Source organism: Peromyscus leucopus, chromosome 19 (genome assembly GCF_004664715.2).
Source record: "Peromyscus leucopus breed LL Stock chromosome 19, UCI_PerLeu_2.1, whole genome shotgun sequence".
In the NCBI taxonomy this organism is placed as follows: domain Eukaryota; kingdom Metazoa; phylum Chordata; class Mammalia; order Rodentia; family Cricetidae; genus Peromyscus; species Peromyscus leucopus.
Genome location: NC_051079.1, coordinates 63,921,985 through 63,946,360, shown reverse-complemented (window position 1 = coordinate 63,946,360; position 24,376 = coordinate 63,921,985). Strand labels below are relative to the sequence as shown.

The 24,376-nt window shown below is 40.2% G+C and overlaps 1 protein-coding gene across 1 annotated transcript in view; it reads right to left on the bottom strand.

Annotated features, from left to right (window-relative positions):
• Positions 1–24,376, bottom strand: part of Smad2 (SMAD family member 2) — an 87,915-nt gene that overhangs the window by 19,734 nt on the left and 43,805 nt on the right. The window contains exons 3-5 of the mRNA XM_028871956.2: positions 3,038–3,127; positions 1,858–2,051; positions 971–1,105 (exon numbers count right to left, since the gene is read on the bottom strand). Coding sequence (XP_028727789.1) covers positions 971–1,105; positions 1,858–2,051; positions 3,038–3,127 — 419 coding nt within the window. The remainder of the gene's footprint in view (positions 1–970; positions 1,106–1,857; positions 2,052–3,037; positions 3,128–24,376) is intronic.

Genomic DNA, 24,376 nt, shown 5'->3' with positions numbered 1-24,376 from the left:
TCCTTACTAATGTCACAAAAAGTTTCTACATACTAGCAGCTGGGGGCTAGAGCTGGGCGACACGGGACAGGGATGCCCTTCAATCTAGTCCTCTGAAATAAATCAATAATGAAATGAGCTATTAAAACAAATAAAACTCATTTTTCTGAATCAAACATCATTTTCATAATGTAATACACCAAATACAAGTCTTTGATTCCCCACATGTTTCTATTGTATAAAATAAAAGTTGGAATAGGAAAAAAAAATCAGAAAAAGATGAGGATATGGATGAGGCAAGCAGGCAGGCAGAATACAAATAATTCCTGCTTAGTTTCTGCAAACAAAGAATAAGCTGTTTTTGCTAGAAAACAGTCAAACTATAGGAGTTGGCACTGAATTGTGCAGAATTACTGGGCCACCTAAAACAAGAGACAAGAGCAGAGGTGAACTCCAGTGAAATGGCTGAGGCACAGTGACCGTCACCCAAGCCTGCCAACTCATCAATCCCGGACATTCACGCACAGGTGGAAAGGGACACCTGAACCCACAGCAGCCCCCTCCTCTCACACATGTGCACACATTCCCCACACACTCCACAAACAGTTTCAACAGTAGAATTTGAGGACCATGTGGTTGAATTCACTCATTTTTTCAGCAGAATTAACTAAGGCCCAGGAGAAACATAATCAAGTGCTTTTCTGTTTCCATGTGTTGTTTGTCTATAAAACTAAAATATTATATGTACTAAGTGTTTCTTCACCGTGAGCATTACCGAATGACCCATGGAAAAGGACTGTCTAGATGGGTGCTTCTGTGTTTGGTCCATAGACACTGCACAAAATCATCACCCAACAAAACAGACTTCTCCATCCAGAGTCAAGAACATTCTGAAAATTGAAACCACATTACTAACACTTGGCATTTGTTAAAAGACTGTTACAAGTCTGCTATTTGCCTAAGTTTAAAGAGATTTTCAAGGCAAAAATACCTGGGATATAATTACTCTGTGGCTCAATTCCTGCTGGGAAGTTAGTGTTTTCTGGAATGGAGTGGGTATAGTCATCCAGAGGCGGCAGTTCTGTCAGGATCTCCGTGTGCCGAGGCACTAACACTGGAGGTAAAACTGCAAGTTCAAGAGAGCTGAGTTAGCGCAAGCGTGGGAAAGGGAGGCTTTACTCCTAGTTGGCAAGGCAGAAGACAGCAGCTTCACTTTTCAAAGTCCTGGCACACCTATCTGCTATTATGACACTAAGAAACCGACAAATCTCATCGTGGAGTTCATTTACATAATTCACCATTGAAATTTCCAAATTAAGGTTTATTTTGTACTGTGGGGAGCAATGTGACCCTCTCAATACTATAGTACCATAAGAATTGATAGAATTCCATTAGAAATGGTGAGAGAAAAGTCATCACTAAAGTCAGATTTAATAATTTCTCTAAAAATATAGGATTTGTTTTATCTCACTAACTCCAAAGTCCTACTATAAACTTCACTCTATTACTTCTCTAAAACGTTGTCATCAAGTGCTTCTGACAGCAGTCAGAGGCATGCTGACAGCAGGTACTAAAGACACACAGACAACTCTCTGCAGACAGCAAGTCTGTGGGATTTCCTGGATACGTACCTGGATGTCCAACAGAGTACATTCCCAAGAAATGGACATGTCCCTTTTCCAAGATAGTTTTTCCATAAAAGTTTAAAAAATAAGAAAGCATTTAAAACCCCTACCAAATAATATACTCAACTTAAGATAGTTTATTACAATTTTACATTAATTTTTCCCTGAGGCACAAGGTATACTAGCCTCCAACCAGCCTTTTCGTTTAAAAACAATAAAACAAAAACCCCAAACCCACCTAAGGTTTTCCTACCTGGTGTCTCAACTCTCTGGTAGTGGTAAGGATTTACACATACTTCATCTTTTTTCAGATTAAAAGCATATTCGCAGTTTTCAATAGCCTTGAGCTCATGGTGACTGTGAAGGTCCGGCCAGCGCCATAACCGACAATATATAACATGTGGCAACCCTTTCCGATGCGAAACCTGAAGACGACCATCAAGAGACCTATTCAGAAGCAAGGGGAAAGAGGAGGGCAGTTTGAAAAGGAGAGACTAGGTGTCATCAAAGGGGATGAATTAATACTCTAAGAGCACAATGGAGGACATCACGGCCATCAACTTAGCTTTAGTGATATCCAGGAAGAACAGTGCCCTCTGGCTTGGTCTGACTGAGCCAGCAGCGGCACGAGCTGCTGTCTCCTATTGGTGTGCATATAACAACTCACATGCCAATGGCAGGCTAGCCTCATGGCAAGTGATCTACAAAGTGTCAAGTGGTTATACTTGAAAACTTCATCAGTGTCTATTTTTAATAAGCTAGAGTCTCAAAGGTATTAATTCTGAAGCAACTGGTTGTCAAAAAAAGGAAGTAGTATGAAAATGGTGATAAATATCAACAATGATGTGACAGTAACTTACTTGGACTAATGTAACTTGTTATTTAAGTGTGACTTTTGATATCTGAGGCTTATTTATGAAGCTCACACAGAAATGCAGATGAATGTGATGAATGTGAGATGGAATGGACAAATACCAATGTGCTTAAAAGAGAATGAAGTGATTTAAAAAAAAAAGATGAAAGAAAAACAAGTTAGCCTACTGTTAATTGTGATATAAGCGGTTCATCAAATACCAGTATAAAGATGAGATTAACAAGAAATTTAGGAAAAACTAGTCATGTATTTACTTAAAAATTAGGTCAATAACAAATTTGTCTAATCTTGGACTACAATGGGTATATAGATATAAAAAGGTCTTATTCTTTATGGGACACAATCATTTAAAGATTCAAAACTAAAGTTGCATTGACCAAAACATCAGCTGAAACATTGAATATCTTTTTAATACTGGCAAGCAGATATTTTACATGCTATGCCTCATTTACAGTAAGTTAACATCCTAGGCAAAAGTTACACTAAGCAACCCCGACGAGGTCTTCCAAAGCACACCCTCCCACAAGTCTCTAGGGTCCACAGAGGGCAGAATATTCACCTGGTTTGTTCAGAGAAGCTGTAAAGGCCTGTTGTATCCCACTGATCTACCGTGTTTGGTGTACTCAGTCCCCAAATCTCAGAGCAAGTGCTGTGCATAAAGTGAAAAACAAAAAGTTGATGTGAACATGGAAGCATGGTTATTCAAAGTACCATGATGCAAAGCATGGAGAATGTACAGAATACTTCCTTCACCCAGAAAATATACGTGGTTTCACCCATTATGAGTCACTGCTGGCCACTATATTTTCTATATGAAGGAAGCCAATAAAATGGAACATGTGACTCCAGATAAGTTATGATTATGTTTTTATATGTGAACACCAATGCTTGCTAACCTAATGAAATTATACCTATAATGTCCTTTCCAATTTCCTCTACTCCAAGAATTCCTTCTACACCATCAACCCCGTTAACAAAACTTCATTTCATTACTCAGTTTAAAAAACAACAGCAACAACAACAGCCCACTTCAATTAAACATAGTTGTCAAGTGGGTACTTTTAACATAGAAAAGTCCCACTGAAAATAAACATTTATCATGTGGGTGTGGTAGAACACACCTACAATCCCAGCAATGGAGGGGAGCGGCAGGAGGAAAGGAGTTCAATGCTTGCCTAGGCTACCCAGTAAATTCAAGGCCAGCCTGGTCTATGAGACCCTGTCTCAAAAACAAGTAAAATAAACAAAGCAGATCTCCCCACGGCTAAGACTCTACTTAAATAGTTTCAGTTTTACTGAAGGCTCGGATTGCTTTCTTGCCATCGTTTATAAAGAGCACAGCAGATAAACCAAAGTCATTCTAATACAACACATTTTAAAATTTCTTTTCACATCTTTCCAGAACATAGGCAAGTCAAAGATCATTCACCTTACTTTCCATGAACTACTACTTCATCTCAAAATAACTACTGGCCTGTGGGCAAAGGGAAGAATTTAAAGGGAACTTTCAGAATGGAGTTGTGATGGCCTTGTCTCTTGCCTATGAAGTTGTACTTTTTAAATCAGTCAAATATAATTTTTGAGATTCAATTCCACTTCACACATATTACCAAAGTCAACAAAATTTGAGGAAAAAAAAGAACATTTCTAATAACCTTTAAAAAGGAACTGATTAAGTTTCACATTTGCTGTTCATTAGTGAGATAAGTGGATCAGCACCGGGCAATGGGAAGCCCAGGCTCTCCCGAGGCTAGGGACACTCTGAGGAGTGCTTCTCAACCCTCCTGATGCTGCAACCCTTCCATACAGTTCCTTGTATTGCAGTGACACCCCCCGCCCCGCCGATCATAAAATAATTTTGTTGCTACTCCATAACTGTAACTTTGCTACTGCTATGGATCATAATGTAATTACGTGTTTTCCGATGGTCTGAGGCAAACCCTATGAAAGGGTCTTTCGACACCCTAAGGAGTTACGACCTACAGGTTGAGAACCACTGGTCTAGACTGAGACCCAGGGCCCCTTAAAGCAGCTAGTCGGCTGCAGGACACCCGATTTAGAGTTCACAGAAACTGGAATTGAACGGTTGGAGGGAAAGGGGAGAGAGAAAGAAAGAGGGGGACAGGGAGGACGGGGAGGGGCCGGAAAAAAAGAGCACACTTTGACATTTTCCTGAGCTGCCCTGATATGTTTTAGACAGTCTTCCTTTTTAACAGTACAAACTGTTAAAAAAAAGAAATGAGATAGTAATTTAGACCTTCCCTCTTGTGACTCTGAACTGAAATGAACAGTAGAGAGTTGATTCTTTCTTTGAAAACAATACAAGGAAAATAACAGCATAATTGGAGGCTATTCTGTCATGGTATTAGGAAGAACATTTCACGAAGGTTCCTCTGAGAACAGGAGAACCAGAATCTAGGGCACAAAACACTTCAACTATGTTCTCCTGGGCCTGAAATAAAGCAAAGGGTAAAGAGCAATGGGTAAGAACACGAACCTCAGTCTACCTCAGCTCCAGACTACCAGCACGCCACTGCCTTGCCTCACCTGCTCCATTCCCTCAACCTGGAAAGCTTCTTTAAAAACATTAATTCTAGCTAGTAAAATGTTTGCTTGTTTGTTTATATGTAGCTCCAGCTGGCTTGAAACACACAAGCCTGCTTCAGCCTCCCAAGGGCTGGGATTATGGTTCCACATCACCACATCCAGCCAGAACACTCTAAAACAGATCTTCTGTAACATGTACAAAGCAACTAGAGTATGTGTAATTATTAAAGAAACAACTTTAACAAACTACAAAAGCACATAAAGAGAAACATACCCCTAGTTCATAGATTTTATAATTGAGACATAAAATTCTCCAAGCGTAACACACAATAAGTAAGAGCCACAAGAATGCTGAGGAGAGACCAATCCTGTATCACAAATCCTCCTCAGCTCAGAGGCCATGGACACAAGAACATACTAATGCAGAGCACTCTGCTTCCAGCAAAGTTCAGGAGCGTCAATCAGGCCAATTTTCCTCAAATCACAGCTTTGACAACCAAATATAAAAGCATTTTACAGCTAAACAGAAAGGCCAGAAGCATGCAAACTGAAGAGTGTCAACCTGCAGCTGAGGAATGGTGCACTGGATGAGAGCTGCATTGGATGAGACGTACTTGAGGGCAGTCCCCAGCCTCAGGAACTCAGGATAACTGGAACTCTCACACAAACTGTAAATATAGGAGTCCCTGGGGAAGAGTCTTCAAACTATGGTCTATGCATGAATCCCTGCCTGACACATATGGACAGACCATGGGGGCTGAGGAAACCAACATTTGGAAAAGCTCAAAGAATGAGAACACAGCCACTGCCGCCAGGAGAAGAGAAGTCTAGAGTCTGAAGCTACTAAAGAGCTGCTAAAACAGAACGCCAAACTCCTCGGAGGGTGGGCAACATTACATTGCTACTTCACATAACTAGTACATGACTAAAAGTCACACCAACAGCAACAGAAACGGGGTGGACGTAAGCTTTAAAGTAATTATTATGAATATGCTCATGAAATTAATGAACACATCAGGAATCTCAACAAATGTAAACTACAGAAATCAAACAGAAATGCTAAAACTGAAAACTACCAACTCTGAAATAAAGAGCCCAATGGCCAAAGGATAAACCAGTGAGTGTATACATTAGTACAAACTACCTAACCAAAAATAGTAAAATAAAAAAATTCAAAAACAAAATGAAGTCTCAATAGTATATAAGAGAATAGAACAGAAACAGACTGAAATAAATTAATGTCTAGAGGGAAATTGGTTGAAACATTTTCAAGTCTTAAAACATTTTCAACTTAATTAAAAAAAAAAAAACTGAACTTAAACACCCAAGAGGCCTAGTGAACACCAAGGAATTTAAACTAACTACCCAACAAATTATGTCTTCTCTTAGAACCCTTCTGGTACAAATCCTTTCCAACTCTCTGAGCTTCTCTCAAAGATTCCCCAGGCGGGCAATTCCTCTGAAGGTTCCCATCCCTACCTACTCCAGAAGAAGCCAGTCCCTGACCTCAGCAGGTGTCAAGTTAGCACATGGAGGAGCCTCTCTGAGCTGACACCCAATGGCCTGGGTACCTACACTTCCTCCTTCACTGCTCAGTCATCTCTCCAGAAGTCAAAACTGAAGTCATAGCTTCCCCCCCTGTAGAAACTACAAAATCACACCAATTCTTGCTGCCTTTAAAATCCTGTCTACTTGATTCTGGTAGCAGCCAGCGCAGAACAATCCATTACATACAGAGGCAGATGCACAATGTCTCTGAAGAAACAATCAAAGCTGGAAGACAATGGAACATCTTTACAGAAGTGGGAGAAAAGAACCTCTAACCCCCGAGTCCATAAAGAAGCAAAGTGGCCTTTGCAAAAGAAGTCAGGACACAAATTTGTACCGAGGAACAACAACTGCAACAAATCAACTTGTTTCTAGCAGACTCTGCAGAAAACAAATACTCAAGGAAAGTGCAGGATAAAGAAAAATTACAATGAAAGAAAACCCAAAACCATGAAAAACAATTAAAGGAGCTGAAAAACATGAATAGGTAAGTGTACAAGATGGTATTATTTTCTCATAACTTCTAAGAAATAGAGGGAATCAAGAAAAATTTGCAACTGAAAGAACGCACATATGTAAGTTTTAGACAACAGTAAACAAGTGTAGAAAGCAATGGCATTACACAGCTAAAGATGTTTACTACAGTCTAAAAAGCAACCAGAACTAAGACAACTTATACTTAAAGGAATACAGAAAATAAAAATGAAATGATAAGAAAAAATAACTCCAAAAAGACCTGACAGAGGAAAACACAAAAAGCCACAGTGAGTAATAGAAAACAGAGCCCAATGAGATTTAAATCTAGTCACAGCAACAGTAACTTAACATCAATACCCCTCCTCCAATGAAAGGTAGAAACTGTCACACAAAACAAAGTATCCATACAAAAATCATGAACTTTTATAAATAAAGAACAGTTATAACAGAAAGCACCTACACAGGCACAATGTTTAATTAAGGAAAAGGTAGAGTAATATCAGAAACAATTGACAGAACATAGACAAGCGCAGGCAATTTAGGGGAGAGGACCCAATTCCTGCCCTTGGTAGGGAAGCTGGAAATATTCTGGAAATACCTTGTCCTGGCTGAAAGCCAGGAATGCTGTAGAACTATTTGGGGATAGTGGTCCCTGGTCTGGTTTCTAATGATTTAGGGTCTCAACTCTTGAGGGGGAATGTTGTAAGAATTAACAGCTTTGAGGGACATTGAGGATGGGACATCTACCCCAACCTCCCATTTCTCTGTAATATTAGAAAGGCAAACATTGAAATCGCCTCTCCTTAACTTCCTGGACAAATTAAAAGAGTCCATGTATCCCTGGGCAGTAACATGTCATTCCGATCTACATCAAATATTAGAAGAGTACATACTATTGTCTTTTCTCTTTAGAGTTAATGCAGTTAGACCTGTCAATCACCTGGCCAGAAATCCATTCGAAGAAAGCTGATTTATCTGAGGACATGATGAAGAGATGGAAGAAGGGGCTAGAGAGAGCTCAATGGTTAAGAGTTCTTGATGCTCTTACAGAAGGCTTGGGTTCAGTTTCTGGCACATGTACGGTAGCTTACAATCACCTCTAACTCAAGCTCCAGGGGATCAAACGCCATCTTCTGAATGCTGTGGGCACGCACATGGTACACACATATGCAGGCAAACACTCATATACATAGAATAAAAATAAATAAATCTTTGGGGGGGATCATTCCTTTTTTGAAATAACGTACTTGTCATCCCAAGACACCCTACCCTTCCTCTATGCAGCCACCTGCCACGCTCCCACCACCGAGTGTCCTGGGACTTGCACACTCTTTCCCATGTTACCCAGGAGTGTGTGCTTTTTCCCTTTCCTTCTTCCCCACCTCTTTTTCTTTCAGATACTGGCCAAAGCCTGAGCATGTTTTCCTGGATACTTAGGGCTTTTACTTTTTCTGAAGCCCCTGCCTCTTCCAATTTCATGTGGTTGCTTTGTCAAAACCCAATGCTTTCTTTGACCTTAAAGGGAATAGCTTCTCTCTTCCTCTCTCTCTCTTCCTGGCAATTGCCAGGGCAGATTTCCTATCCTGGTCCTCTCTGAAATTCTAATAAAATTGTCCTTGAGCTTCTTTCCAAGTGTATGTTTAAGTTCTCTTACTGACAAAATTTAGAATCCAGGAGGTAGCCCCAAATTCCCTAACAGCAATAACACATAAGACTATGACCAAAGATAAAAACATAAAGCTCTAAGGACCCTGGAAGTATCTAAAATCGGTTTCAAGAGAAATGTGGGTTGGGGATACAGCTCAGAGACAGGGTGCTGTCTAGTCTGCAGGAACCCACAGTTCCACTCTTAGTAGGTACCACAGGAAGAAAAGGAGGATAACAAAATACAGGAAGCAAAACCTGACAGATCAGTGAGAAATCAACACTGGAATAATCTCGTTATTCTTTATATAGATAGGACACAGAGACAGACAGACAGACAGACAGACACATCCCTACCCATCTGTAAGTCACAGAAGATCTGTACAGTATTAACAAATTCTCAAGTGTACATAAGAGTATTTTTCTTAAAAAACACACATACTAGGGCCATAAAAAGTAAATGAATTTTAGAATAAACAATACGCATCCAAATAACCTCTAAGTGAAATAAGAAATAACAAAATAAATTTTAAAATATTTTAAATAATAATGATGTCACAATATAAAAATGTTTGGGGAGGTGGGTGGACAGCTAAGAGAACTGTAAAGACAAATTTACAGCTTAAAACAAGCTATTTTGAACCAGGCTTGTAGTGCAGGCCTGTATAATTAATGCCAGTTACTCAGGCTGAGGCAGGAGGATCCCCAGTTGATCTGCCTTGTCAACTTTGTGAGAAGTAAGAGGCAGGCTAGGGACACAGCTTGGTGGTAGAAGTGCTGGCCCTGAGTGAATGAGGGAAGCTGGCTTAGGTTCAATCCCCAGTACTCAAAAAGGAAGGCCCTGGGTTCAATTCCCACTCAACTGGTGGTTTCAATCTTTATAGAAAACAATGTGACTCACCAGCACTGCCTGGAGGCTCTATCCGTACAACAAAGAAAGAAAAACTAAAAGACTACAGAAAAGGAAGAAATATTAACTGCTTTCTTGGGACTAGTGCCTTAACTTTACATAGAAATCCTAGGGCAACTATGAAGAACCTCTACAATTCACTGGTGAACTGAGCAGTGTTATAGGATATACAAGCAAATGATAAAATCCACTGTATTCCCATTATCCCAGTAACAAATTAAGTATAAAAATGTAAACTACTTAGAAAAGGATTCAACAGGATATATAAAACTTGTTTAGTAACAACTAAACTAAAAAACAAAACAAAAAAAACCCCACACTGAGCCATTAAAAAACAAACAAACCTGTAAATATACACTGTATTCATAGATGGAATGACTCCATATTGTGATGTCTCATTTTAACATGGTCTTATCTTTCCAATCTATTAGTCATTATTTTTCACAATACATTTTTGTGACACTGCAGTTGATGAAATTAATCCAAAGTGTATGAAAATGCAAAGAATTCAAATGTGAGGTTTGCATCTGTGTCAATCTGTGTGTTGCTAGGGATTGAATCCAGGGTCTCCACATGCTAACTGTATTCAACTGGTGCCCTAGGGAAGCACTCTTTCACTCAGCCACACCCTTCACCAGTCACATAAGGGATTCTGAATAGCAATAATAGCGATAGACCAATGAATCTGAGAAATACTCTCTTGATTGAAAGACGCTCAACATTTAAGACTAGATACTGAATTGATTCCATTTACATGAAATTCTACAAGGGACAATCCACTGAACTAACAAAGTCAATTCAAACATTGCTTAGTGGCAGAATCATTGGGAAAGAACTGTCCAGGTAACTGACAGATCCTATATGGCACACTGGCGCATTTACTGGCCAAACCTAATATGTGTGAACACCTGATACGTGCATTTCATATATGAATATTTTAAGAGCCAGAAATGGTGGCCTAAGCCTACAATCTTGGCACTTGAGAGACTGAGACAGGATCTAGATCCAGTTCAAGCCAAGCTGGGATATACAGTAAGACCTATTTTTCAAAAACAGCAGCAGCAACAAATTACACTTCTATGCATTCAAACAATATTAGTGGAAATCAACAAGAAACAGCTATATGGTACTCAACATGAAACACAGAACATGCTATACAAGAACAAAGGGTTTGCAAATACTACAGATAGCAAAAGGTCTGAAAAAGACCTGCAATGTGAAATAAAGTGTCCTAAAGAAACAGGTTTTGTTGTTGTTGTTGTTTCTGTCTGTTTTGTGGTACTGGGGGGTTGAAAAGTTTTGTTCTCTCTAACAATGACACCAATACTCCAAGCACATTAACTCTACATTTCCTAGTTTATTTGACTGTCTAACTTCAATTATACCAGAAGAAAAGGCTCCAATAACTTCTGACTAAATTTAATACTCTTTACTGATGGAATTGACAGAGAATGTTATAAAAATGTGACATATGATGTAGCAGACCATAGCCCATTTGCAATGACGTCTTGCATTACTATGAAGACAGATACGCAAGCACACTTGTGTCTACATCATACGCAAAGCCGCAAAGTTCTTTGTATGGAACAGTTTCTCTAGGGCAGATTACCACAGATGGATTATATAGCTTTCTGGCTTCTCTATTCACCCTGAATAAAAAGGGTGTGGAGAAGAGAAATGAAACATTTATTAAAACCCTAAGGGCACAAATATGACAACCATATTCATCAGCATACAAACATACTAGTTATCTTTGTATTCATGAAATTATTTAGCAATAAACTTAGAAGAAATCCTTATCAAATTTCCCTATTAATCCCATTCACAGGAAGTACCATAACTAACATATTTAAACTTCCCCTGGGTCTGTTTCCCTGGTTCAGCAGTAAAAGCACTTGCCACAAAAGCCTGACAACCTGAGTCAAGCCCGAGACCACATATCTGAAAGCCAGACTGAGTGGTGTGCAGTATGTAATGGCAGCACCCCGAGTGCCATGAGAGGTGGAGATGGCAGGTCAGCTAGCCTGGAGCACGCGGTGCGGCAGAGCAACAGCACATCGTGCTTCAGCCCGGGAGTAAGGAAGAACTGACTCCTGAAAGTTGTCTGACACTCACACCATGGCACGTGTGCTCATATACCAACTTCTATACACACACACACACACACACACACACACACACACACACACACACACACAATTTTCCTTCACCTGAAATAACAATAAACTCGCATTTGAGTTTAAATGCGAACCTCAATTTAAAATTTAAAATCTAACATATAATTTATAAGCTGTATCCGAGAATATAATTTTATTAACTAACGTTTTGTACTTCATTTTAAATATCCATGAACATGATTGTGTTAATATACTTTTTACATAAAGGACATGTTTATTTATGCACATACATGTTATTGGAAAATAAAAGATAGTAAGAACTCAGTTCAAGAAAGCACTCACTTGGTATTGGACCTCCCAGTACAAACTTGTTATACCAGCACAAAAATTAATCACAGGTTTCAGGCTAGCCTGCCTTACATTTGAGGACTGCCTAGGCTACAATGTAGATGAAGTTTTTTCTCCAGTCCCGCCAAGGCTCTTGTGGAGAGAAGGACAGGAGCGGCAGTGAAGGGTAAGGTTTTAGCGCTTAGCTATTACTCTGACCTCTTGGGCTTTCATCTCTGCATTGGCTCTGTGTTTCTTATTTAACAAGATGGTTACATCTACACTACATAGCAAATTCAAAGCACACTTGAGTTACATAGTGAGGTCCAATTTTAAAACTCAAAGGGCTAAGGATATAGCTCAGTTGTAACATGCCTGTCTAGCATGTGTAAGTGTCTTGGGTTTAATTTCCAGTACTACAGAAGGAAAAGAAAGGAGAAAGCACAAACCAGGATGGTCAGGCCATGTACCCATCACTCAGGAAATACAGGCAGGTGGATCACTGAGTTCAAGGTTGGGGGAGACTGGGAAAGGGAGGAAGGGGGAGACCAAAAAGAAAAAGAGGGAGGAGTGGAGGGAGGAGGGAGAGAGAGAGAGAGAAAGAGAGAGAGAAAAAAACAAAGAAAGAAAAGCAAGCACGTTACTTTGGGCAAAAGAAGACACATTTTCCAGAACACAGTTAAGTCTTTAAACTAGTTTTACTTGCTGTGAGATGTTCTGTATGTCCTGTGGGAGCCCGTTCTTGGGTTCCTCGTGGCTTTACCCAGTAGGTCCGCATAGAGGATGATTAGGACCACGGGCCTGAGTGCAGGTGTCTGAGATGGTCTGCACTTGGCTGTGCTATGGATGGTCTGTATGTCAAATTGCTCTGATTGGTCAATAAATAAAACCTGATTGGCCGTGGCTAGGCAGGAAGTATAGGCGGGACTAACAGAGAGGAGAAAAGAAAAAACAGGAAGGCGGAGGGAGTCACTGCCAGCCGCCACTCTGACAAGCAGCATGAAAATATGCCGGTAAGCCACGAGCCACGTGGCAGGGTATAGATTTGTGGAAATGGATTGATTTAAGCTATAAGAACAGTTAGCAAGAAGCCTGCCACGGCCATACAGTTTGTAAGCAATATAAGTCTCTGCGTTTACTTGGTTGGGCCTGAGCGGCTGTGGGACTGGCAGGTGACAAGATTTGTCCTGACTGTGGGCAAGGCGGAAAACTCTAGCTAAATTTACTATTCATACTATTTGTATGATTTACAACTATGACAACCATTGTTTGAGCAATTTTTTTTATAACCTTCTTTGTCTAAAGAGAATGCTTCTTCTGCATATCAAAGTGGGTAAGGATATAGGATACCCCTTTGAAAAATTAAAGCAGGTTGAGAATTGAACAAAATTAAATGGTTAATCAATTAGAGAAGGGCCTCAACAAAAGAAGTTTCACTCGAGACTTTATCTTTTGATGAGTGACATACTCGCATAATATGGATTTGTAGGGAAGACTCTCACTAAGAAGCCACTACTACGTCTACTGATGACAAACCAGTCCTTTCATCTTTACACATCTCAAAGTGTGTATTTTAGATAAACTCAGGAATCAACGATGATCATAGTAACAAAGGCTTCCACAACTAAATACTCTACCTGCCACCACCCTACACAAAGGAAAAAAAGACAGCTACCTCTAGAAAGTTGTGTGCATGCAGGTCAGAAGACAGGTCACCCAAAGGACATCTAGGTGTCTGTCTTCTCGACGTTTTTTTTTTTTTTTTTTTTTTTACGACAGGGTATCTCAGGCACTACCTGATCTGGCCCATGAGCTTCTGGAAATTCTGTCTCACCTCCTACCTCCCACTAGAGATAGATGCTGGGATGGCAGACCCCACTGCTACTACACTGACGTTTATGTGTGCTCTGGGATCTGAACTCAGGTCATGAGGCTTCAGTGGCCAGGTGCTCTGACCCACTGAGCCATCTCCCCAGGCACATTCACCTTATTATTCACCTTATTTTTATGACAGAGTTCCTCGCTGGCCTGGAACTTGCCTAGTTGGCTAGGCTGGCTGACAGTGAGTCCCAGGGTTTCACCTGTCTCCTTTTACATTCTAAAAGGAAAACGTGTGTGTGTGTGTGTGTGTGTGTGTGTGTGTGTGTGTGTGTGAAGATAGCAATTTTGTTGGTGTTTTCTATAAAAAGAGGAAATACTCTGTACAGGGAGCTTTAGGCATTACTTAACCTCGTTATTTAGAGTAGAAACGAAGGAGAGGGAAGACAACCAGATCATCATTGCAGGAGAGAGAATTCGTGGGGAATGAGCAGAGCAAGCGGAGTCCTTAGAGTGGAGCGAGAACCATCACGGGGCCTTTTCTCAAGTATATGGCCAACAAGGAGGAACGGTGATGGGATGGAACTCAAACCCTTGTGCTTGCCTGTGCTTCCTTCCCATTCCTCTCCATAGACTTTTCTTGTTCCTTCCACTGCAGCAAGAAAGGACCTTTGGAATCCGTGTCTTAACATATTAGCAAAGAACACAAGTAAACAATGACTAGGTCTTCACTGATTAAAAAAAAGAAATATATTTCATTAAAATATAAATTCCATTTTATAGCTCAAGAAGCTACAACATAGACCAAGCATAGTGGCACATGCCTTTAGTCCCAGCATTTGGGAGGCAGAGGCAGGTAATTTCTAAGTTCCAGAACAGCCCGGTAAGAGTAAGTTCTAGGACAGCCAGGGCTTGGCCCATTACGACACTGAGTAACATCAACTCTAAGTTCTATGATTTGGCCTTTAAGAATTTCTAGGCAGTGGAGGGCATGGTAGCTGGCAGACTGCCTGCTTAGTATGTACAAAGCCCTAGGCTCAATTCCCAGCACTGCATAAAATGAGTGTGCGGTGGCATGTGCCTATAACCCCACACTTGGAAGGCAGAGGAAAGAGGACCTGGAATTTGGAGTCCCATCCTCAATACAGTGAGTACAAGGCCACCTAGGTCACAAGAAACCTTGTCTCTTAAAAGGTTTCTTGAAATTCTTATAGCCTATCCTCAATTCTGATCCGTACAGATTACTTACCTTTGTGAGCCTCGTTTTATCACCCACCGTTCCTCCTTGTTAGCCATATACTTGAGAAAAGGCCCCGTGATGCTTCTCGATCCACTCTAAGGACTCCGCTTGCTCTGCTCATTCCCCACGAATTCTCTCTCCTTCTGCAATGATGATCTGGTTGTCTTCCCTCTCCTTCGTTTCTACTCTAGATAACGAGGTTAAGTAATGCCTAAAGCTCCCTGTACAGAGTATTTCCTCTTTTTATAGAAAACACCAACAAAATTGCTATCTTCACACACACACACACACACACACACACACACACACACACACACACACACACACACAGTTTTCCTTTTAGAATGTAAGCACCTGAAGGACACAATAAGGAGGTTTTCTCTATATTCTAATGTGCCTAGCACACTGTCAAAGCTCAATAGAGGAGAAAAGATATGGTAGACATCTCAAATCAATACGATAACTATGTTTCCTTGGTTCACTTGTAAAATGTATAATGTATGGCACAAACCTTAATGGCACAGTTTGTTTGTTTTTGAGTTTTAAAAAATACTTTGAGTTTTATAAATTGTGTCATTTTCAACCTTTTTAAACCCAATCCTCATGTCCCTTTCTCAATTAACTTTTACCCCTCTATTTTCTACTTCCAGTGGCAACTGCTAAATTCATTTTCTCACCTTAAATTTAGAGTCTTCCAGAACGTACTAGAAACAGAATTCGACACTACACTCTGGGGTTCAGCCTGACTCAAGCAGCACAATGATTCTGAGATTCATCTATGCTAATGTGGAGCACAATTCTTTTTATAAGTATTTGCTGAGCTTCCCATTGCCTGAACAAACCAGATTTTTTAGTCATTGTTTGCTGATTGCTATATACCCAGCCTGCGGCCAGGCTATCACTATCAGGACTAAAGCTGCTACAGACATCCAAGCTGGAGAACATGTCTGTTGTGGACACAGAGTTTCCGACTGGTGTTGGGTCTAGAACTCCTGAGATATTACCAGATGAATGCTTGGCTGTACTGAAAATGGAGAGCTCTTCTTCCTGAGTGGATGCATTCCCTCATTATCTGAGAGTTCCGGGTACAGTCTATTTAATTATTCTGGTGACTGTATTGTGGTATTTCCTTATGGTTTCAGTTGTAGTTTTCTAGTGACTGTAGTTCCCTGTCCCAACTGGTCCTTTGTATCTTTTGTGACATATCCAAATTTGTCAATTTAAAACCTGAGCCACTCATATTTCACTAATGAATTACAGAATTCCTTATAAACTCTGCATATCATCTTTAAAAATATGCTTCACAATTATTTCTCCCCCAGTCTGGCCCATTCTCTCTAAAACACTCTTCTGGTGAGCTGCTTTTAACACCAACACAATCAGGCATAACTTTTGCTTGAAGTCACTGCCCTTTAAAGAGAGAGCCTACTCACTCCCAAGACACAAATATAAAATGTAGTTAACTCCCTACGTTTTCTTTTTTCCATTTTTCGAGACAGGGTTTCTCTGTGTAGTTTTGGCGCCTTTCCTGGAACTCATTCTGTAGACCAGGCTGGCCTCGAACTCACAGAGATCCGCCTGGCTCTGCCTCCCAAGTGCTGGGATTAAAGGCGTGTACCACCACTGCCCAGCACTTCCTACATTTTCTTAAACACGTTTTCTGGTTTTAACTCCTGGATGAGAACAATGATTCACCTAGGATTTTCTGAGACAGTATAACAGGAGGCCAAGCTCTTTCTTCCACGCAGGTATCAAAATGTTCAAGGGCTCCCTTTTCAAACTCTCCTTTCCTTACTGGACCACCCTACACCGCTATCTTTATTCAAACGCCCCAACAATCTTTAGTATTTTCTTACATTTTACTTTATGTATTTATAGTGCACGTGTGCACACATGCATGTGGAGGTCAGAGGACATCTTGCGGTGAGTCCTGGGGACTGAGCTCAGGTTGCTGTATTTCAGGCCTGGTGGCAAGCACTTTAACCCACTAACCCATTTCCCCAACCCTCAGTTTCCCTCATTTTACACCACTTATTTCTTTATATGCTAACAGCACACTGTAAGTTTTGAAGCCCATTAACTTAGTATTACTGAGAGGCTCAACTAAGAAACAGAATTAATCTGTCAACTTATCATCTGGCCGTTTCAACACCTGAGTTGTGTCTTGGTTAGCCACCTCACAAAGAGGGGACGCGTTTTCTTTCTCTGAAGTTGAGTATTTAGGACTGTGAGCAAGACCGGGTGGAGTATGCGGTGGAGATGCTAGGTTGGTCACGTTCTTTCACCACTGACTTCTGCTTCAGCAGGCTGGAATCAAATGACACGCTCTTTGAGCAAGTCCAATCACTTTCTCCCATCTCCTGTAAAAAATCTACTGCAGCCGGGCACGGTGGCACAGGCCTTTAATCCCAGCACTCGGGAGGCAGAGGCAGTCAGTGGTCTACAAAGCGAGTTCTAGGACAGGTAAGGCTGTTACACAGAGAAACCCTGTCTTGAAAAACCAAATAAATAATCAACAAACAAATAATCCATTTCTTTAATCTTCGGCAGGCTTGCTGTAAATCTGCCTGCCCCACACACGTGGTTAGCAGTGATCTTCAACACCATTTAAAAACATGTGGGGCTTCCCTATGTAGCTCATCCCTTGCTGGCTCTCAACTTTCAGTGCTGGTGTGTCCAGTGTTGTCAGAGATACAGTGGGTTCTGCACTGGAATTTTAGCTACCATGCATATTTTGTGTGGATAAAGGCAAAATCTATCATTCCATTCATCTTCTCTTTTACCAACTGGCAAATGCTATCTAAAATGTGTCTGTTCTTGTTTCTCTCTGACCGCAGGCTGCTTCAGTTCGTGCAGCTGTTATGTGTGACACAGGTCAGTCTAACGGAAGATATACTGACCGTGCTAAGAACTCATTCTTCTTCCTTTGCTTTGATTCCTCTTGGCAAAGCTTTGGAATGTCATGGAGAGACCTTAGATCTTTTCTCTTGTAAACAAACTGTATTCCTAGGGATTTAGTTTTACTATTGGAATTATTTTCTTACTATCACCCTTCTACTTGTTTGAGCTGGTATTTATAAAATGTTATTGGCTTCAGATAGACAATGAGTCTGTGAAGGACAGCTTCACTGGATTTACTCACTTGCTTTTTTTCCACGTTAATAATCATGTCACAGAAAGAATGGTGATCCACTCCTTCACCTTTGTTTTCTAGACTTTTCATTAACTCACTGAACTGATTAGTTCTTTCACTAAAGTAATGAACTGAAACACAAGAATAGGTGTTTTTGTCTAGTTACTGATCTTAGAGAAATTAAGGTCTCCTGTAATTAAATGTGTGTCATCTCTTAATGTCTCAATCAGATAAGAGACTCCAAGCTGCTGGGAGTATAAATGGACTATGAATTTTAAGATGCTTTTGACCTTAACCTTCAGGTTTCTCTGTTAATTCAGTGAATTACAACAATTAAATATTAGAAGTTACATACTGATATTGCAATTAGCATAGTATAGACTATAGTCAAATTATGATGCATTTTCTTTTTATTGCACATCACTTGAGTGCATGCCAACAATTTTTTCTGTTCTAACCAATACTAACCAATAATTCCTTTAGTAACGTCCTTGTCAAGTTATGGTTAAATAAACACCTGCACCCTTCTTTGGTTTGGTACAGCCCTTCTTAAGATATGGAAGAACCCGAAAGGGAAACTGCAATGTCCCCCCGCGCCCTCCCCCCTGTATTTTTTACATCTACCTCTAAGTGTTTTCACAATGCTACTTGAGATCCTCCTAGATACTCCCTATCTTTGAAAACTACCACAGATATACAACATCCTTGGCCACTGAAATCATTTAATATCAAGTCTAAAAAGGGTTTGTAGGACTATTTCAAGCCACTAGAAAAATTATGAACTTTTTACTTAAAAAAAAAAAAACTTAAAAAAATATAGCTAATGCTGAAAAGAGGACAAAGGCTTTAATAATACAGCATATGGGTTTTCTAATATTATTTTCACATATACTCTTTAACAATTCAAAAAATAGTATCCCAAATGGAAAAAATCCTAATAAACACATCATTTTAATCTTTCAAATTAGATGCAGAAAAATCTGGAATATATTCCAGACAGACAGGGATGACTATAAAAATGTAATCTTGTAACAATGAAGGCACAGATTTTTGCAGTGCTTTCATTTGGCTGTAAAGAAATCATTTATGGGCCTGAGAGATAGCTCATGGGTAAAGCAGCTAGCTTGCAGCCAAGCCACATGATCTGAGTTCAAACTCTGGGACCCACACAGTGGAAGGCGAGAAGTAACTTCTGTAAACTGTTCTCTGACTTCCACATACCTACTCCCCTACAAATAAATAGTTTTTAAATGTTTTTATAATGTAACAACAAATATTCAAAAATTACACCACCAAATAGAAATCAATTTCCATTTATATAGCAAGGGTTTTTCACATGTAGCAAGCAAATGTTTAGGTAACGTGCAGTCTACCTTCTATTTATACCTAGTAATGCAAATGCCATAAGCCACCATACACAAGCAATAGGGAAAACCTTTTTATTTATTTGAGACAATGTCTCACTATGTAGTTCTGGCTGGCCTGGACTCACTATGTAAACCAGGCTCGTTTCAAACTCACAAAGGTCCACCTGCCTCTGCCTCTGGAGTGCTGGGATTAAAGACATGAAGCACGCTTGGCTTGAGAAAACTCTTTTAATTTGCTTTTTCATTATAAACTTTTGTTTAGTATCTATCTTCCTCAACATAAATGAAAATAACCTTCCATTAATACCCTTCCCCATCCCCTACCATTCTAGCAAAGTTAGGAGAAATTATATTGTCTGAAATACAAGAGCCTAAAGGATAGTTTTAAAAGAAAAAGGCCAAGATGATTGATTTAACCAGTGTCTTCAAACATGTTTCAAGTCTCATTTCAGCATCTAGGAGTTTCAAAATGATATTTCCTATAATCCTTTAACAACCACAAAGCAGGGCTCTCAGTAATAAAGACTAAACCAGGGTGAGGAGGCAGCTTAGCTGGTGAAATGCTTGCCACTCAAGCACGAAAGACTTGAGTTTAGCCTCTGGCACCCAAGAACAAGATGGACAGACACAGCAGCAGATGCCTGGAACCCCAGTGCTGGAAAAGGCGGACAGGTCATTCTGTGACTTGCGACAGGCTAAGTCTTCCTGAATCAGTGAGCTACAACGCAGTGGGATTTGCCTCAAAAATAAGGTGGACAGTGACTCAGGAAGACCTCCACTATCACTTCTGTTCTCCATATACCTTAAAACACAAGTGTCTGTATGTATGTATACATACACACACACACACACCACCAGACCCCACCCCACCCCAGCGGAATGATGGTAATAAAAGGAAACCCCAATTAAAAATGGTTACAAAATACAAATGCTTGTAATGTCCCTCCAGCCTCATGTTTCCCTTTGTCCCCAACCATCAACATGAAACTCTCATTTCCAGAGGAAGACAACACGTGGGACATGCTGGCCCCGGTGAGAGCCCTCCTCCCATTGCCCAGGACTACTGTCCCCAACAAGCTCATGTCAAACTATATTCCTTAAAGCTATCACAAGTTTCTAGTCATGTCCAGACAAGTACGCATGGCAAATACCTTTAGAAATTAAAAATTCTGCCACATTTAATTATACTCCACCTTCCCCAGGACTGTCCAGGTGTCATGAGGGCTCTGATTTGACAAGGAGGAGGTGAGACCTTGCAGAAGTCAACCACCCCTAATGCTGATTCTCTTCCCTCCACGTATTTGCTAAGGAACTAAGTTTTCGGGCCGCTATGACTAGATCATGCAGACCCAACAGTTGGGTTCTCCTCTTCTTCTTAACCTAACTTTCACTATCTTATCAGTCCCTGCACCATTGACCTTTCTTTACTACAATGCTGTGAAGAACAATAGTTCTGCAGGCCTCTCATTTTTTAAGCTTCCCTAAGAAGTCAGGTACTGTTGTTCTATGCATCTCTCAAACCTCAGCAGACACAGAACCAATGCAGGAATCATTCCGAAGACCTTCAATTTGAAGGAAGGAGACATACTATCACAGACCTACTCTCTTCAGTCAAGTTCTATTTTACATGGTCTACAAGTGAGTGAGGAGTTTAAGTGGAATAATGCTTAAGCAATCAAGATAGCTCAGTGGTTAAGGGGGGGGGGCTTGCAGCCAAGCCTGATGACCTAAATTTAACACCTAGGTTTCCACATGATTAAAGGAAAGAACTACTTCCTTCAAATTGTCCTCTGACCATCACACCTGTGCCATGACATGATGTGCATACACATGCACACGAAGACATAAACACACACATTCTGAGACTGAAAAGTGTGTGTGTGTGTATGTGTGTGCGCGCGCGCAACAATACTTGTCTCAGGAAACCCTTTGTGCAAGCCCTACAGGATGTTGGGATGCTTCAACTGTGAACATGGTTACAATCCACTGTCCTCAGGTTTGTGGTGATTTCCATCCTAACATTGCTACAGTCCTACTTGCAGGTGGGATGTAAGCAGGAGACAAGGGGCCAATGTTCCAGCTCTGTTCAATATTCCTTTTCTAACAAAGAGAAGAAAGAAAAAGGAAAACAAACCTGTTCAGAGACAATGGAGAGCACATGGAGTAATGGAATCCAAATGAGCTAAAACTGTGAAGGGAGGAAGCTTTGGAAGTCAACTGAACTTCCATGTCTCCCCAACCCCAGGCTGGGGGAAAATCACTTCTGAGGAAAAGAACACATTCTTGACATCACAAGTCTCTCCTCAAGATGTTTAACAGTCTTAAATGCTGAAGACAAAGAACTAAACTTAGAGCACAACAGGGCAAAAGTAAACTTGCAGATGACAGCCTATCAGGTTTTTTATCAAAATCCCAGGAGAGCACAGTTTGTAGACGAGGTGTAAGCCAACACAGACCTACACCAAATTAAAATTCAACCAGATCCAATGTAGTTGAATCAGCCTCTCTCACCATATACCTTACAGTGGTAAATCACTGTCATGAAATCAACAATTGTACCAATTATAAAATCTCCTGTATTTGAATGTTTTTATGCTATGTGACAGGGAGATACAACCAAATTTACATGACATATGAAGAGGCAGGAAAATTTGAGTGATAATTTAAAGAATAATCAGGCAGTATTAGTAGACAAATAAGATGATCCAAATATTAAGAGCTGGAAAACACTTTAATGTAACTATTATAAATATATCAAGGAAAAGACAAAAAGAAAAAAAATTACAATAGATACGTGGACTCCATATAAAACACTAAAACTGAGGCTCATCATCTGAAGAACTTATTAGATGGACTTAGCTATAGACTGGTACCATCTACGACAAATAAAAAATAAGATCAGTAACTAATAGGTTTGTCAACAGAAAAATCACAATTCAAAAGGAGTGAAGGAAAAAAGAATGCCAAGACTTGCATAACACAAGAGACATGTAATTTTAGCCCAAGTACAGAGAAGACTGAAGGTAACATTAGATAACCTAAAGTGGTGTCTTCCTGTATCACCACCGTACTTTGCCCATGGTGATGTGCTTACCTGTGTTGTCAGCAGTGACTACACAAGCCCTTAAGTACTCTCCTACAGACAGGGAGAAAAGAGTCAACACTCCTCTTAAAGGCTGTCCTGAATGCTGATCATCTTCCCAGAATGCGGTTAGCCATACAGGAATAGTATGGGCAAACTCAAAAAGCTCCAGTTAAAACTGGAAACAGATTAAGAATATTAAGAAAACAAAATGGTTATCAGTACTACTTTAGCTAGAATGAATTTCTCCCTGAAGCCAACACAATAAATTATGGCACAAGAAAGATCTTGCTTTTTTGCCCCAGATGTTAAAAAATAATATTATAGGGGCTGTTTAATCTGGGCATAATTCACTAATTTTTATAAAAGAACAAAGGTCGTCCTAGGGCTGGTGTGTTTTCTCTGATGAAGTGAATGATAAAAATAAAATAAAATCCAGTGTGGGCAACGGCTCAGTGGGCAAGAGCACTTTTTGCAAGCACATGTAGGCCTGAGTTGGAATCCTCAGAATCCATGGACAATCCAGACACAGTGTGAGCATCTCTAATTCCAGACCTCCTAAGGGGACATGGGAGGCAAAAACAAGAAACTCCCTAAAAACTTATGCCCTAGCCACCCTGGTATACATGATGGAAAAACAAAGCAAATCTGTCTCATATAAGGTGGAAGGCAAGAATGCCACCTGAGGTTCTCCTCTAACCTCCACACAAACATGTTGGCATGCATGTACACGTGTATGCGCGCGCACACATGCGCACACACACAATTTAAAAGTTCCATGACTGAATGTATTATATATACAAAAGGGCTCTGAATGTGTTGTAACAGGAGACTCCCTTGAAAACCCTAAAAGCATAAATGTCAGCATCTGAAAACCATCAAGAGTCTTACAAGTGCCTTTCAAAGCATTTTACAGGATCCTTAACAAAAAAACAGGCACTTTCACAATTTATAAACAGAATATATAAAACTGTAATTGCATGCCAAGGCTGATAAAAAGGTATCATTATTTATAACCTCAAAGTTCTACTCTTGAATTTATAGTGTCATTGATCTCATTGGTCTTACAAATAAACTATATATTTGAATTAACTAAATTATACATAATACAATGTTGCCTTACCAAAATTTTTTTCTAAGCAAGATGGGTAATACAATTAAATGTCCATAATTTAATGCACATTCTTTTGAAAAACATAAAAGGAAGCTGAAGACGAAGAATATGTGTGAATGTTTCAAATAACCTCTACTCATGGCCAATGCTTTCTAGTTTACAACTTTCACACTATTTCAATGGGCCAGAAACTGGACTGTGAAAGTACTCACACCGGAACATCACCTTTCCCACACAAGGAAGCAGTCACGGAGAAGCCACACCCACTCTGCTAGGATCCACAGCTCAGTACTGAGTAAGCTAACTCAAAACCACGCAATCCAAGGACCGCAGAGCTCCCCGATCAGTGCTCCACACAGAAACACACTTATCCCCACAACGCACACCTGGGAGGGAGAATCAGCCTCTTCTAAAGCAAACACCCATGTTTAGGAACGAAAGAATACTATAGTTTAGGTTCCAACTGATTTCTCTCTAACTATCCTAGTTTGGCCCTGACAAGTAAAAGCTTATGAATAGGAAGCCAGAAAAAAAGTTGACAATCTGAACAAAGTCTTTTTGATTATTCCGATGT